Source organism: Sinohyriopsis cumingii, chromosome 16 (genome assembly GCF_028554795.1).
Source record: "Sinohyriopsis cumingii isolate HCF-2022 chromosome 16, ASM2855479v2, whole genome shotgun sequence".
NCBI lineage: Eukaryota > Metazoa > Mollusca > Bivalvia > Unionida > Unionidae > Sinohyriopsis > Sinohyriopsis cumingii.
The window spans coordinates 19,100,228-19,118,042 of record NC_142976.1 but is presented as its reverse complement, the minus strand read 5'-3'; the positions used below and the strand labels follow the sequence as shown (position 1 = coordinate 19,118,042).

At 35.3% G+C, this 17,815-nt stretch overlaps 1 protein-coding gene across 4 annotated transcripts; it reads right to left on the bottom strand.

Moving 5' to 3' along the window:
• Nucleotides 1–1,337: 1,337 nt before the first annotated feature.
• LOC149780022 (ELAV-like protein 1) lies at nucleotides 1,338–17,553 on the bottom strand. 4 transcript variants are annotated; one of them, XM_089936772.1, is made up of 3 exons: nucleotides 17,479–17,553; nucleotides 14,700–14,781; nucleotides 1,338–7,846 (listed from the first exon to the last, which is right to left on the bottom strand). In XM_089936772.1, the coding sequence occupies exon 3, from the start codon at nucleotides 7,811–7,813 to the stop codon at nucleotides 6,722–6,724; it is 1,092 nt and encodes a 363-aa protein (XP_089792898.1). In that variant the 5' UTR covers nucleotides 7,814–7,846; nucleotides 14,700–14,781; nucleotides 17,479–17,553; the 3' UTR covers nucleotides 1,338–6,721. The 4 variants fall into 4 exon arrangements, with proteins under 4 accessions (XP_089792898.1, XP_089792897.1, XP_089792895.1 ...); XM_089936771.1 differs by having other exon boundaries at nucleotides 17,406–17,543; XM_089936769.1 differs by lacking the exon at nucleotides 14,700–14,781 and having other exon boundaries at nucleotides 17,479–17,535.
• Between the last annotated feature and the right edge of the window lie 262 nt (nucleotides 17,554–17,815).

Below are 17,815 nucleotides of genomic sequence, written 5' to 3'. Positions count from 1 at the left end.
AAGTCAATATTTAAATTGAATAATACTGGAATTCATTTGAAACTTTGTACATTTAGGCTTGTGATGAAACGTTTAGATCTATTTGGGATTTAATTCACAATACTGCAAGTTCTTTTTAAATTTTTACTTTGTATCATTGGGAAATAAATTATTTGTTGAATTTTACCAACTTGTTGATTTTTGCTCTTTGCTGTTGCCTAGTTCAAGACTATAGGGTTTTAACACCATAAAAAGTCTTACAGTGAAAACTACTTGCTGATGCTGTTCACTAACAAGATTTTAATGTTGGCTGCTGTGGTGGCCATATTGGCATCATTTTCATTTAGGACCAACCAGACATCACAAGTTGTCTTTTGGTGAACACCCCATCTTGATATAACCATGTGTTCAGGAGGAGTAGTAAAACTATTTTCAAGATGGCCACTGGTGGCCATATTAAATGTCCTGACATCACCGGTTTCATCTAGGAGCAACATTTGAAAACTTCGTGAGAGAAAACCCCATGTTAATTTGACTTTCTGTTCCGAAGGAGTAGTGATAAAAAGATAAAAAAGACTTTAGGAGTAGTAATGACAAGAAATTCAAGATGGCTGCTTTGGTGGCCATACAGATGTCAGATATGTGCATTTTTTCATTTGAAACAAGACATAAAACTCATGAAAATCCCATGTCAATATGACTTTCCATTTAGGAGTAGCTGTAACTTGATTTTTAGACGATGTTATTTAGGATCATCTAGACATCACAAGTTTTGTGATATCCATCCAGCTGGCTAGTGTTGCAATAAAATTTTTGTGAATGTCACTTGAGGTCCAAACTAGACACCATTAGAAGACGTTTAGTGAAAACCCCCATGTACCTATGAGAATCCCATTTAGGTGGAGTATTAATGTAAATAAAATGTTTCAAGATGGTCAAAGTGGCAGATATATTTTATATTCAAGGGACACCATTTTCATTTATGACCAACTGAACAAGCGATGAATGCGAATTTTTTTGTGTTAATCTTCCTAACTGTGTATGAAGAGTAGCAATAACAAACTTGTACAACTGGATGGACAGACAACATATGAAGGTCAATGGCCATCCCACAAGCTCTTGGTCTTCAACCTGTAGAGCCAAAATGTGAGAGATTAGTTGTGTTCACAAGATTCTGTTATATACTACAAACAGCAGCAATTTAAAACAGTAGCTCCAACAAACAAAAAAGTGGAGGATCGCTGATCTGTCATTACACACCAAGTTTCAAAGCAATATGTCAACAACAGCAAGGCTAGCTGCATTCACAAGACTGTGATCGATCCAGAGGCAAAGGTATTAAAGGAATGAACAAGTACTTTCATTATTATCCATAAACTTTATTGTAAACTTTCCCTCTTCAGTATTTCATAACAAATATTTGATCCTTTATAGACCATTCTACTTCAGTGCAGTGTAGATGGACAACAATGTCCTTTTTGCAACTTTACCAGTAAAGTGGACTGTCAGACCTTTCTTCAAACAGAGTAACAAACACACAACAAATTAAAATATTTATATAAAAAAATGTTAAAATCTTTAACATATTTGGAAGGGGAGAAGTACTTCTGAATCCACAGATACGCTAGGTTTTTGTTTTTAAAGTCTTAAAAGTTGCCCTCCATCAAACTACACTTCTGAATGTATTATCCCATACAAAATGGATCAAATACAAACAAGTGTTGAACATTCTGCTACATAAAACTTCATCAATGCAATTGCTGTGTGTTGGCACTGTTGCGCTACAATACATACCACAATACACTTTATACTTATTTCTCTACTGAATAAGTTAACTAGCTTGACTTTAATTAACCTTTATTAGTACCATTCTGCACTTGCTCTCCAACCATTGAAGAAATCTGCAGGGTAGTTTTAAAATCAAAACAAGTCATTTGACAAAATCTGAAGACAAAAAAAATGTATACAATATGAACAAGAGGAACTCGATGGTAATGACACTCAACCGGACAATTCGAGTTTCCATGAATTTAAGCTTGGACCATTTCTTCTTTTTAACTGCTGTGTGGAAACCATCTCTATTCTTCAAACTAACAATTCAGGTCAATCGACCAAATTGTATATCGAGAGTAGTGATAAGAAACTTGTACAGGTGAACAGACAGATGACATGTGAAGGTCAATGGACCAAATTGTATATCTGTCTGACAGGTGGATAGATAGATGACATATGAAGGTCAATGGACCATCTCGGGCTCTTTTGGTCTATTACCATTTCTTCAAAGTAACTGATGTGGTGAACTCATTAGTTATCAGAATGACACCATTTTCATTTAGGACCAAGTAGGCATCATTACAAGTTTTATGGTAAAAATTTCAATATGATTATCCATTCAGAGAAAGTAGCAAGATATTTTCAGACAGCCATTGTGACAGGCATATTGAAAGCTAGTTTGCATAATTTTTGTTTAGAACCAACTAAGACCATAAGAACTCTTCTGACGATTACCCCATGTGAAAATGACATTCCATTAAACAGGAGGACTGATAAAATGTATCAGATTTTAAATCTGCACCAATTTTATTTAAGTCCAGCAACACATTATAAGAACCTATGTAGCTATGACTTTCCACTTTGGAGGATCAAGATTTTCAAGATGGTTGCCATAGTGAATATCAGATGTACATTTCCATTTAGGAAGGACCACCAAGATATCATAAAAAAGTCTTCTAGTAGAAACCCACTCTTGATATGACTTTCAATCTAGGAAGAAAAGTGACAAAATTTTGAAGATGGCAGTTGTGGTGACCATAATGAATATCAAATTGGTACCATTTTTATGAGGACCAACTAGATACCATAAAAAGTCTTCCAGTGAAAATCCCTTGCAGATATTACATTCCAAAGTAGCAATAACAATAAATAAAGATGGCTGCTGTAGTGGCCATAATGGGTGTCAGATTGGCACCATTTAGGATCAAACAGACATCATAACAAGTCTTTTAGTAAAACTTTTGTGGTGACACACCCATTCCTTCAAGAGGACTAGCAACAAGATTCTCAAGATGGCAGCAGTGGCAGCCATACTGGATGTGCAAGCAGCACCCTTTTCCTTCAGGACCAACTAAACATCACAAGACATCTTCTGGTGAAAACTCATTTACAGAATGACTTTCTGCTCAGGAGATATGATAACAAGATTGTCAAGATGGCTGCTGTGGTGGCCTTAATGGACACCAGTATTATTTCAAATCAACTATACATATCAAGATTTTCAGTTAAAATCCCAATGTTAACATTATATCCATTCAGAAGGAGTAGCAGCCATATCTGACATTTGATTAGCACAATTTTAATTTAGAACCTACTTGTCATTATAAGTCTCTGGTGAGAACCCCATGTCAATATGACTATTCCTTCAGTATGAGTAGTCTTTTCAAAATGACTGCTGTAGCAGTCATAGTCATTATTTTAATTTTGACTAACTAGAAGTGTTTAGTGAAAACCCATACTAACATGACCATCAATTCAGAAGTAGCAATAAAAATATTTCAAGATGGCTGCTGTGTTGGTAATACAGGATATCGAAGTAGCACTATTTTCATTTAGGACCAACTATATCATGAGATAAACATGAGGGAAGTTTCATGGCAATTCTCCAAATATCTTACAGAGTAATGATACAAAGTTTGCTAATGGACGGATGGATGCATGGTGATGGATGGACAAAAGCACCACTCACAAGCTCTTCTGGTCTATAACAATAAATGCTATAAAAAAAAATCTATAACCGGTCTACCAATCCAAAATGACATCTTGCAAGTAAAAAACAGGTTACAAAATTGCATAATTACATTCAAGTTCTTATACTGTATTGTACATTTGGCAATACAATAAAAATCCCTACGTAGGATATCACCACAAAAATAATATTCAAAAAATGTATCCCAGTGTTGAACAGATCATGCCAACACTAACTGGCTTCTGGTTGCATCTGCTGAATTTGTTCTAAGTGTTGCAGAGCAAGGATATCAATAGAAACAAGATGAAATTACACTAAAAATACTGTTTCTTAAATTCAGACACATACTGAAGAACAGAAACACTTGCTAAGTGCTTGGTCTCACTCATCTGAAGATTAAAAATGAAAACAATTTTACTACCGCCACATACAGTATGAGTGAGGACTGCCTCCTTGCAAAAATTAAACGTTTATATCCATACACTTAACAGTATGCAATTGACACCCAACAACAAATTTTTTTTCTATATATCAAGTAAAGCATGAAAATATATGTCAATGTAACCTACTTCTGTTTAATGCAGTAGTGATAGCTAGGATAAATGCAATACCGATACATTTTTCTTCTTCATGAAAAACATTGCATGAAAATTATATCTAATAACAGAAAAACAGATTATGGCCAGGAAATCATGAAACACACAAGTATGAGCCATTAATTTTGTTTTGACTGCAAATGTTACCAAGTAAAGGTCAGTTCTGATTGGTCAATGATACAAACTCAAACTTGATTGTTTTATGACTTCAGTACTGGCATATCTGGATGTACAATAGTGATGGATGCACTTTATATACAAGTAAAAACATTATGCTTATTTCTTAAACACTGGCAGAATGGGGGGTACACATGTCACGGTTAGATTCACTTTATATACAAGTAAAAACAGCATATCACTAACTTTCTAAAAGACCTTTCACTATAACATGGTTACTGTTATTAGGCAATTATGGTCATGGATCACATTTTACAATAGTACTAAAATGTATAATGAACTTCATTAAAAGGCAGTCTCACCATAAGGCAATATAATAACCTATGGACAGCATTATAATGAGGGAATACTGTTATGTGTACTTCATTATAAGGCAGCATAATCTATGACATCTATGAACAACTTTATAAGAGTACTGTGTCAATTATTACTTCATTATAAGGCAGTCTCACTATGTACTTTTATTCTGGTTCCCACAGCATTATAATGAGGGAGTACTGTACTATGTACTCATTACAAGGCAATCTCACTATACAGTAAGATATTCTGGCTCTGATGGCATTATAAAAAAGAGAGTACTGTAATATATACTCATTATAAGGCGATTCACTATAAAGTAAGATATTCTGGCTCCCACAGACAGCATTACAATGAGGGTTTACTGTACTATGTACTCCTTATTAGACATTCTCACTATAAAGTAAGATATTCTGGCTCCCATGGGCAGCATTATAATGAAGTACTGCAAGTTCAAAGATTGATAAAAATACAATCATGACATAATTCCAATTGAATCATATGCCACAATGATCTAATAACTAAGCAGACAGAGATACGTGAAGTTGTGCCAAAATTCTCAATGGAATTTCACATGACACTTAAATTATTTTTCATTTGTACATACAAAAATGAACAATGTTACTCCCGTTCTGAATTAAATGCAATATTTTCAAAATATGTCGGCAGCAGATCTATTCATACAAAAAACAATAGCTTTTATACGATTTTCTTTCCCATTCAGCATCTAGCACACAAACTGAATACAAACACGGTGACAATTGTATATAAAATCTAAAATAAATGGGTTAGATATGCCGACAAGATCTACTAATTGCAAAGCATACAGTATACTTTTTCTTTATTCAATGGACAGTAGTTTCTACCATGTACCTTCAAAATGGAAGTCTAGACCTAATTTTGACAAGGGGGCATCCATGACAAAAAATGAAGAGGTCCCAAATAAACTGGGAAGGGGAGAGGGGGCTGGACAGAAAAAGAGGTTCAGGAGGTCGACATTCTCACTACTCACATATATATGGTTTGTTCCAAGTTGTGGCTACTGCATAACAGCAATACAAACTGTGTAGTAGGGTAGGGTATAAAGTATTTTTATACGTCAAGCTTCCAATACTTCAAAATAAACAAAAATTTCTTCGCCCAAGAAGATATTAAAAAAAATTAACGTAGTTCTCCCATGATGCACCCAATTAATTTTGTAAAATAATGACAAATTTTTATTTCAAAAAGCCCTTTTCCAATCACAGCAGTCCATGACTATAACACTGTTCAGGGATGCCATAAAAGGGGCAATGTCACCTTATATTCGAGTACATCATGTGAAAAAATATTCAACCAGTATAATTAGATCCATGACCATGCAAATATATTAAATACTGTGTTATAATGAGGTACTTTATAGCAAGGGAACATGGTATAAGCCCAACCCCAACTTGTACAAATATTACAAGGTTGTCCTACTGTGTTTCACATTAGGAGAAATAATGTATTCTTGTATACTGTGTTATGCGATTTGCAATGTTCACATGGCAGTGAACTACCACTTTCCAGCTAGCTATCTGTATATAAAATCCTGTCAGGCATTCAACTGTTCTTTTCTGCCCCATATTTCACACATTGCAGTCTCCTAAAAATCTTACTGAAAACTAGTAACAATTTTATCCTCTGCAAACAATAAAACTGTCAAGAGGTTCCTCTAATAAAGATTTCCCATGAAATTTTAATTAAAACCTTAGTTCAAGGCAGATGCAATTAATAACATCTTTAAAGCTTTGAGAATTTCAATCTACAAAACCTAGTGGAATTTACAAACCAACTGATTTAGTGTAAAAATTATATTGTAGGTTAATACAAATATTTCATTTTTTTCATGCAAACCTCACTTTATACACATCACTAATAATTAAACAAGAAAAGTTCTCACAACAATTCATTTCTTAAATGAAACACTAAGGGGTCCATTTTTGTAATAATAACCATGCATTTCCTTGATAGCCAAGGAAGCTTCTCCCCATGACCCAAATGTTACAAAGCCATACCCTTTACACTGATTCTTCTGGCTATCCCAAATAACGTTACACTTCTGAACAGTTCTGTACCCTGAAAAGAGATCCCACAATTCCCTTTCAGTTGTGTTTGACCCAATATTATACACAAATAAAGTAGCTGCTTCGCCCCCTTCCGAGTTTCCCTCCATGTAATTACCCTTGCTGCCATTAGGCACCCAATGTTGGCCATTGGGTCTAGTGTAAGGTGAATTATTATAACTCGTATCAAAAGAATCATATCTTGAAGGGTAGTGATCTTGAGAATATCGTGGTGAATATGGGTTTGAAGAATACCGAGATGGATAATTGTCTTGGGCATAACGTGGAGAATAATAATCAGGGGGATAATGTCCATAGTAATAGTCATGGGAGAATCTTTGATAAGATTGATGATGGGACCCTGGGGGAGGGCGGACTTTTCTACTGCTGTCATCAGCGAACTTGATTTGCAATCGAGTTGTACTTCCAGGGAGGCATGTATTGTCGAGTTCCTTCATAGCTATCTCAGCATGACTCTTTTTATCAAACAAAACAAAAGCAATACATTTTGATTCCTTGGTCTGATTGTCTGTCAAAACGCGTGACTGAATTATTGACCCATACTTAGAGAATAGCTGCCTCAGATTCTCCTCAGTAAAGTTTTTAGGGAGATTACGGATGTAGAGGTTTGCACCCTTAACGTCACCCCCCTCACGAGAATAAGCAACTTTAATGCGCTTATTTTCCAACTGCATTCCATTTAGGGACTCGACCGCTCGCTGAGCATCAATATCGTGCACAAACTCAACGAAGCCAAAGCCATAGCTGTAACCTGTGACTTTATCACGCACAATTTTGGCTTTCTTCACAGGGCCAATATTTTGAAAAAGAGAGAAGAAATCATCGTCAGCAAGAGTCTGTGGTAAATAGTTAACAATCAGGTTTTTCTTATTTTCTCCATCAGTGTCCACTTTGAATTCAGTCTTTTTCTCCATTCTGCGAATGTGACTTGTTTGTTCTCCTGGAACCTGAAAATACAAGGACTTTACTGTTTTCATTTTCACAAATATTAATTAATATAAAATTGTGGCCACAAAATGTACATTCCTTTTAAAGATATACCACAAGACAATCTATGGTTTGGTAATTTCGCAAGACTGTATGTTACAAATATATGAAATTAAATGATACAAATTATCAGACATGAAGTAATAACAATATATTTATTACCTCTAATGGAAGTAATAATGCCATAATTGTCCATGCATCTTTCACTTAATCTGAAATACTTATTTGCATCAAGGCCCATAAGATTCTGCAATACAGGGAAGGTAAAATTCTTGATGTGTTTTCAGTCAGGCAGGTAGGAAATAAAAATTTATAAAATAAACAAATTACAGTAACATTTTTCCTGAAAGTAAAAAATTGTCCTTTTCTATTTGAATATTTTTTTTTAAATCTTGATCCTCACATGGACCAACATTCAGATTTATAATAATCAAGTGAATCTAGACTAGTGCAAGAAAGTGTGCTTATTTATTTTGAAAGCAGTCTCAGAAAATGTAGGTCACTGACATCAGCACAATAATGACTACATGGTACCACTTAATAGTAAATGTCTACCAGTGTTAATATAAAGAATTGCAAAAACAAACTTTCGAAAATAAACAGCATCCATATCAATGTTAATATAATAGGAATGTCAGAGGTAAAAAAGCAAACATTGCATGTAGGTGACAGTGACCTAAATATTACAATTTGTTAATCTTCTAGATGTAAACAATGTAACACTAACAGGGAATACAAATTACCAAGTTTAAAGCAACATACACACACACATACATACTGTATTCAACACAATGTCAGCAGTGACCACTTAAGAAATTATCATTTGGGGTTTTTGAGGCTAAAACACAGCAGGGTAAGAATACAACAAAAAATGTCATAAGCACTGCAACACCTTTATAGAAGAGTTAGCGATTTTTGTCATGTTGAGAGCTCTCCACTTCTGAGGTTCACTCTCAATATAGCCGTGGCAATAAAACAAGTCTATTTTTGAGGTTGGTTGTTATTAAGTTAAGTGGTAAAAAGACAACAGGCATTTATGGTGATGTGTTCCAATAAGATCACAATGTTCTGCCAGATATTGACAGCCGATTCACTCCCACAAGTCAAGCTGGGATTCAGTCACGTACACTTAACGAGTCACTCAAAGGGATGGATGCTCTAATGGCTGAAAAGAATTTCCAAGAATTCATGATAAAAACATTTTTTTTGGCTTTAAAATGATCAGTGTTGAAACCTCTGATATTCTTGACCAGTTAACAACATACTAATGTCAAATGAGCACCAGTTTCATTTTGAATCAACAAGATTTCACAAGTCTTTTGGTGGCAACATCATATTGATGCAACTTTCCATTGTAAAGAAGTAGCAATAACAAGATTTTAAACACAGATGTCATGATGGTCATATTGGATAACTGATGCTATTTCCATTTATCACCAGCTAGACAAAATGAGAAGTCTTTTGGTGAAAGCACAATGTCAATATCATCAGGCATCTTGGAAAAGAAGCAATAACAAGACTTTCAAGATGGCTGTTGTGGCAGCCATATTGGAAGTCAGAATGGCACCATTTCTGTTTACAATGTGCTAGACATCACAAGTCTTTCAATGAAAACCCCATGCCAATATGACCATTCAAAATGGCTATTGTGGCAGGCATAATGGATGCCAAAGTGGCACTGTTTTCATTTAGAACAAACTAGACATAATAAAAAGGCTTGTGGTGAAAAGCCAATAAGTAACATTTCTTATCTTTACTGGGCAGAGGCAACAACATTTTCAGTATGAGCATTATGGTGGCCATACTGGACATCAAGATGGCCACTGTGGTAGCCACTAGTTCAGCACCATTTTTATTAAGGACCAACTACACCTCATTCAGTGTCTTTTAGTGAAAGCCCCATGTTCAAGGAATAGCAACAAGATTTTCAAGATGACCAAAGTGACCTCCAAAAATCGCTTTGACATCGAGAAAACCATGTGTGGGGGGAGCAGCATTAGGGAACCGTGCTGTTTAATGACTGAATCCTCATTTTTCAATCAAGTCAATAATAATTTTTAATAATGCACTTTTTCTAATGAAGTTGTTCGTTAATCTGTTTAAAAAACATTTTTTTTCCAAAATGTCCAACATATGAAAGATCGTTCAAACCGGTTTCAACAACCATCACTTGAATGCGAAAAAATCTGTATAGTACGCTGTTGCTTTTTGTTTTCCTGATGAGACTGGTTCCCGTAGTGGTGTTTAATATTATCCTGCCAAATTGGGAGTCCCCAGAGCAAGGAACTAAACTAACTGTTGATACACTGCCAAACAAGATTCCTTTTTTCAAAAACAAGCGACATTTACAATGAGAAAATTGTCTACGTCGAAATTCAAATTCTGTATTGTTCAATTAGTATAATATTGTGATTTCACTGGAAGTAATAATGAAACTTCTTATCATGCTTGAGGATATCTCTAAGTGCCAGTTCAAGAATTCTCGGAAACTCGCTTGCCCACAATGGTCCATATCTGTGAAATCAATCTCTCTATTTTACGAAGTATTCATTTCGCTAGACTGCCTTGTTATCTTTGATCACAGTTATGAATAGCTTTTGTTACATACACAATAACATTTATAAGTGTTCAATTGATAAAATGAAGCAAGTTCACCCGACATACGACCAGGGACACTAGATTTTAAGTTGGTTGGATTTTCATCCCGTTGAACTTTTCTTTTATGCCACCTTCTTTATTTGATTCAAAAGACATAATTAACTTGATAATACAAAGAGGCCAGCTTTTAAGTTAGTGCAACAATACAACAAATAGTCCGTTATCAAAACATGGTTGGCACTTAATTAGGTTCTCAGAGAAACGCCAGCGGACATAGCTGTTACAGTAGATTGACGCATTTTATGTTTAATTTCGAGAGGACACATTGCATTTATAAAGACTACACTTAAAAGGAACTAAAAGATAGAACCAGAACACAAATTGATAACAAAAATAATTTAATATGTATTTGTTTATTAAAGCATTGACTCCACTCTGCATGTCATTTTCACTATCAAAATTTCCTTACATATCATTAATTGTGGTGTACTAGGAAAGTCATATGGAAAAAAAATGGAAAAAATTGTAAGACCTATTTTTAAATTTGATATTTCATAGTGTTGATTAAAATTTCCAGGTCCTATCTACCGTTTTCAACGATAAAACAAGCGAAACATCAGTTTTTGTTACTAATTTTGATCACGATTTACTTCAAGTTCAACAAATAGGGATCAATTTTGGGGATATTTTCTGGTATAAAAATGGGAGCCATGCCTGACCCAGAGTTATCATGGCGCGAGTTGTCAAGGAAGTGGTGTATGTATGTGTATAACAAGTTAAGTTAAATATTGACCATTTTTATGCAATTTCTAACCAACCAGGTGTATGCGCTTAGGATGGCATGTGCAGATATTATCCATCTATATACAGACACATCCACACATGCAGTGATCCCTTCAGCACTCAAAAATCCAACAGCCTGACACCTGTGACATTCTATTTCAGATAAGGCCAGTCCTATATTTTAAGTGAGGTGCCTGTCAGGCTGTTGGAAACATTATAATTTGGCAGAGGAACATTGATCTTGCTGACAAAATGTGTAAATATTTTCAAGATGTTGACATACTGCCATAACACAATGCAATCTAAATCAGATCAACATTGTCCTATGTGAAATCGAGATCCGATTTTAATCAAACTGAAGCACAGCATGTCATGATAAAAATGATTTTGTATTCCCAAACCCCTCTGACAGTCATGTCTCAAGAAAACACAATTTTCAGTAATCTTCAAAACAGAAGAAAAAAATGTATAGTATATGCCTGTTACATGTAGCATGTATAAATGGTAAACAGTCATGACTAGAGCTGATGTAAAACTATCCCTTGGGCAGTTTAAATAGCAACAATGAAAGGGTCCAGTATAAACCACTATTTCACATATTAATTACTTCATTGGCTGACAATAGCTAATGATGTGTTTGAAGGCTGTTATGGGTGAGCCCATTGTGCTAATCTGCATAGGTAGTATCAGGAAGTGGAACAAGCCATTATAGATGAAATCAGAGAGATGCTAGATTACAAATCATTGCCTTGAATGAAAATGTTTAAGCCATATGTATTATATTTTTTACAAGTTTGTGAACAGCAGCAACATTTCCTTAAGTTGGATTTTACTTCGTATACAGAATGCAAAGCATAATTATTTCAGCTGTTGGAATAATATTCAAGTGTAATTGACTTTTCAAGCCGGACAAAATAAATTTCAGAACTCTGGTTGTCTGAGTTTTACTTTGTGAAGCACGCGAGTCAAAAATATGTAATTCTTTGCAAACAACACATCAACATATATCAACTCTGAGAGAATCCAGCAGAGAAGTTTGAACACCAAAACCTTCTAGTAGTCCCTAGTGAGTAGTGATTAACTTGACACTTGCATTACCTTCAATGCCCTTTGAACCCTATTGAATTTATATTCGAATTGTAGTTATTGCAACATTGCAATAAAGAACTCCACTACAGTGCAGTTGTTCATATAACACAGGTGTGTGGTACTATGATATAGTTTCCTATAGGTTTTGGTTGATTCTTGTACACCTCATCGGCATGTTTTTTCATGCATTTATAATGAACACATCAGACCACTTCACATTTTGCATACCTCCAGAGTTGTGGGACTTGGGGACACTCGCTTTCTCACAGGTATGGTGCAATAAGGGCACAGTTATGTTCACGAATTCCATTTTTATATTTTCACACAAAACAAGCACACTGCAGTATGGATCTGTGACAGGTAAAATATACTGGATATTTCACTCATCTTAGCTTGGGACTTCAGCAGTCATGTTCTACACTTGTCTTAAAAAGATTTATCTGCTTTGCTATTACATGTACTGTGTAAAACAGCTTCTTGTAATACTCAGTTTGGCACACTCTATTTACTGACCACTGTTTAAGTCGCCCATATCAGATTTGGCCTTGTCATTATCAAATTTTAACTGTCTTTGCTTCTTGGTGTGTTAACAGTGCGTCTTTCCTTTTGATAACCTTTCCTGCAAACAATCCACTGGTTTTGTCTGCAGTCGAGGGGTATCTCTTATACAAGGTGAAATGGTTCGATCTTCATTGGCCTTGAGCCAAGGAAACTCCTGCAGAAAAGAATCTTTGAACTCCCAGTTTCTTTTTGATTGTATTCCCTGTCATGGTCAAGTTCAGTTTTAGCCTGTTTTGTTGACTTTTCATATAGCTTTTAACCATCTGGCCCTATCTTTATAAGAAAACAATCCATCCAGATGCATTCCCAGGAAAATTCATTGTAGTCGCACTTAATGTTTTCAAGTAGACCAGTGATTGGTTCAAAACATTCCTTGCGGAAGCCCAATCCTCCAGCCACTGAAATTCATTCTGATGTAACCATCAACAGATACTGCCTAAACAATTACTATCTGCATCCAGTTGTTGTAAATTGTTGTCACTGGTTTGTCTTAATAAATGTTATCGTACACTATGTAAATATACAATGCAACTGAATGTTACTCACTGATAAGTATGAATGGTGCTTGTGTACACAATGCTCACAAAAATGGGAACTACTGCCCTTTCAGGTTACATGACAAATCTGCCTGTCCATGGACAAGTAACCATTCAATTTGTATTTATATAGTGTTTAACCATAAACAAAGTTCCACTTTGAAACTCCCATAGACTTCGACAGTAATTGAAATATTCTGAAAAGTTTAAAATGGCAACGTCTGAATCTTTCATAGGTCTAGAAATGGCTGGAATCTATAAATTCTATTTTGCTTGCATAAAACAGTCCTTCATGAATTTTCTATAACACTGAGTAACAGATCAAAAAGTTTCCCACCAATTTACACTCTTGAAATTTTAAGATTTCTGAATTATGTCAGTGCATTGGGGGATTTCCGAATATGCAAAAACAGTCCAACTGAATGGCTTAAAACAACTGAACATGAATACACTGGCAACAGCCATGGGTTTCCGATGTTAATAAAAACAGGATTTCACCTCAAAATGATACTTCTGGTGCAGATTTTTTTTCCATACTGATCTGGTAGTGATGCATATTTGTCAAGTTGTGAAAACTATGACAGCTTCACTAACTGGGATGTTCCCAACTCAACTGTGTTGATCTTCCTCATTAACACAGACTGCATGGTTATCCTTTAAAAATTCTGGAAGACCCCATTTACAGAATTCAAAATAATTGTGTAAATTTCAGTAATATAACAAAAGATACTGACACTGCAGTCTTCAAGAAATTTACAAGTTGCTGGAACCAGAAACCGAACTCGTAGAAAGTCTGACAGTTAAACATGTAGTGTTTTTTTATACACTATAATGGCACACAAGTAACAAGCTCAAAAATGTTGAACATTGAAACCTTATGGAAACTGGATGCAATACTTGTTTTCTTGGAATGCTATTGTTTTCATACAAAATAACAAATTGTGAATTTTGCCTCTATACAATAAATAACAATCATGTGAAAAATTATAATTACTATATAAGTCAACAGATATTTTTATTTAAACTTGGAACTTGGCCAGTTACTGTACACAATCAATCTGAAACATGCAAAAGCATTTTTTTACTTGTGTAGTAAAGAAAACTGTGTGGGCTATGATACATAGAAAGCATCTGTTTCATGTATTGAAGTATTGGAAATGCATTACAACTCTTGGACATTTTGATCTTTCTTTAAAAAAAGACATGAAAAATTATATTGATAAAATAAAATAAAACACACAGTTACCTTTCTCTGCCTGAGAAGAAATCTTTAGATATCTGGGTTTGAAAAAATGGAGCGTTTAGACAACAGCCTGGATATATCAATTCTAAAAAAAGAATAAAAAAATTGGAATAGTAAAAAATGCTTGGAAAATAAATTAATATAAGATGAATGAGTCCTTACCATGGTAACAACTGCTAAGGGTCCTGTAATGCAAGTTTAAAAACAACAGAATAAGTCAGTGTTAAAAACAGCCATAACTGGAATCTGAACATCATAAATAGTTACCAAACTTTATCCATGAAAATTAATAAGACACTCAGCTATATGGTGCCCAAAAGAATTCTATCTTCCAGATGGTTTTATTTAACCCAAATGGCCAAGTAGTCCAAGTCGCTCACCTGTACAGATCACTGACATCTCACCTCTGCATTCGTTAGTCTCTGGCTCAGCCAACCTGGATATGTGAGAAAGCATGCCAGTCACTTCTTGTGGGTCAGTGGTTCTTCCCGGGAATTTCCCAGGTTTTTCTTCCACCAAATATACTGGCTGCCATGTCTATCTTATCATGCACTAGAAAATGGAGTTCAACCAACAACAACAACTATAGTTTCCACCTATTATCTATTGATGATTTTGTAATTCCCCTCTTACTCATAATCTGTTTATTGTCCAATCTTTGCATTTGCTACTCCCTTAAAGATAGCTTACACCAGCAGACTTTCCATGGCAAAGACACCTTGTGGTTTTCAGACACAGTTGGTCTACTTACTTAAGAAATGTCATCTGATAAGTCTGACCACTTCTGCAATTGCTAGCACCAATGTAATGATGGGGGGGGAACACTTGAAAATAACAACACCTCCCTTTAAGGTGAATCAATACATGTCAAAACCTACAAATTTAACATGGCTCTTACTGGGACAAAATTTCCTGTGTAAAAGAACTTCCCTCGATACAATGAAAAATAAAAGCAAAACTTCAAGACATTATTATCCCTTCAAAAGAAAGAAAAAAAATAGTTCATCAATTAAGAAGATAAATCTAATTTCACAAATGTTGCATTTTATTTTAGCCCAAATTTTATAAAACAAATTCTGAAGAAATGAAAAGGACAATTTGATATGCATTGAATCTAATAATTCCTGAGACTTTTCTCAAAATTCAAGTTTATTGTGATGCATTGCAATATTAGTCTCTCCTTATTAAATGGTTATTTCCTGTAAAATCCAATACCTTCAATATAGCAGACCATATCAGCTCTTGTATAGTGTGTGTGATTTGCACTTTTAACCTAGCTTTAAATCAATTTCAGTCATATCGCTACAATGTCTGCAGTGTGCCAGATTATAGTGATGTCTAGCACTGGGGCATCATGCCACAGACATGTAGCATGACGTCCCACCCAGTCACATTATCCTGATACCAGGCCGACCAGTCCTAACATTAGCCTCTAAATGTGACAGCTGTTAGTAACATTTTTTTATATAAGTCTTTGGTATGACTCAGCCAGGGATTAGCACTAAAACATGTACAAATATTGTTGACTACCAATGTCCCATAATGAAGATGTGGTCTATATAAAACAAATTGTTAAAAGGTCTCATAAAACAGTGCCCACCCACACATGCCTCATGAATGAGTCGTATAGACCCCTGTGCAACCACATTTGCCTCATGACACAGTCCCATAGAACTCTGCCAACCAACATTCCCTCTAAGCTGCGGATGCATGCAGCTGCACAGCTGCTCAGACATCCCAGTGCTACTGAATTTTTCTCCACTCAAGTCACCATAATGCTTGCACAATGCAGCACACATAATGTGCACATCTACCATTCGCTCAGAAGGAACATTGCTGCCACACAATAGGCAACTAAAAAAATTTCTACAAAGTTAATGTTTTAGTCAGACTTTACTTACTGTGACGTCTTTTCTCTAATAAATTCAAATTCTCGTAAAAGAAATGTACCCGTTTTCAAGTTTCGTTGGCCTACATTTCAGCTGACTGGAAAGCGATGAAAGCCAGGAATGCAGAAATTGGGTTAAGTTGAAACATTATTCTTTCACGAAACGAATAAAAATATATTGTCTTTTGGAACTGTAAAGCAATGTTTTGTTTCGTTCAAGAAACATATCCACCACGTGAACCTACTTAAATATACCTCGACAACCATTACATTGCAACAAATTCAAATGTATGTCAATGGAACATGAAAATGAGTCCATTTGCTAGTGTCATATTTTCATTCCGCCTGGATAAAGACAGCACATTAAGTATAATAATTACACATAAATTAGTGGAAGAGTGTAGATATATGCTGCCAAATGTGTAAGATATTCCTAAAACTTTGACTACTCGTTCCGATGTCAATGACATCGGAACACGTCATACAAGGCCTTTATTTGGATAGTAAGTCATATCGCTGAAACAAAACCAACATGTGCTATGTCTTACATTGTAGGACTAGGGTGGGGGTGACGATATTCTCGCTAACGTTGCAGGTGCAAACCCCGTAAAGAATAAATAGTTACTGAAGTAGAGAAATTCTGATGCGTTTAAAGTTAAACGAGCGGTAAGTTATTTAGTCGAAATAAGAGCATTCAGAATATCAGTACTTCTTAAGTCTTTGTGACATCACAAACTGTAATGAACGTCTCCTCCCCCTTTACATTCTGCACCACGGCTCGATGACAAATAGGAAATAACAAGTATTTAGACATAGTGCACCTGAAAAGAGGAACTTTCAAATAGTGAACAGCTGCCATGCCAATACATTAGAACGTTTCCTTATCGTCTTTACCTCGCAAGGTTTTGCAAGGCTCCTGGAGCCCAGCGCAGGCGATGCATGCATGTGCTCTGCAGGACGCACTTAATTTGGGACGCTAGATTCGAAAATGTTCCGGAATAGAACAGCCAATGGATGACTGGTGAGAAATTTAAATTATCACATATGTACAAAGTCCAGTTTGATCCACTAAATGGGATCTTTAAAAAGTTAAACACATAGTATAAAGAAAGAAAAATGAAAACACATGTATGCAGGTACTAGAAAGCAACTCCTATGGGTATAGTCCAAATTTCTTGATGGATTTAAAGAATTTTGCACGAAAAACTTCATCCAGGGAATTGATTTTTGT

Bases quoted from the DNA above. Each gene is read 5' to 3' on its own strand.
- LOC149780022 (XM_089936769.1), bottom strand. From the start codon at position 17,529: ATGCATGCATCGCCTGCGCTGGGCTCCAGGAGCCTTGCAAAACCTTGC. The intron at 7,847-17,478 runs GTAAAGACGATA...TTGTATTTTCAG, and splicing joins GCCTTGCAAAACCTTGCGAG to GTTCCAGGAGAACAAACAAG.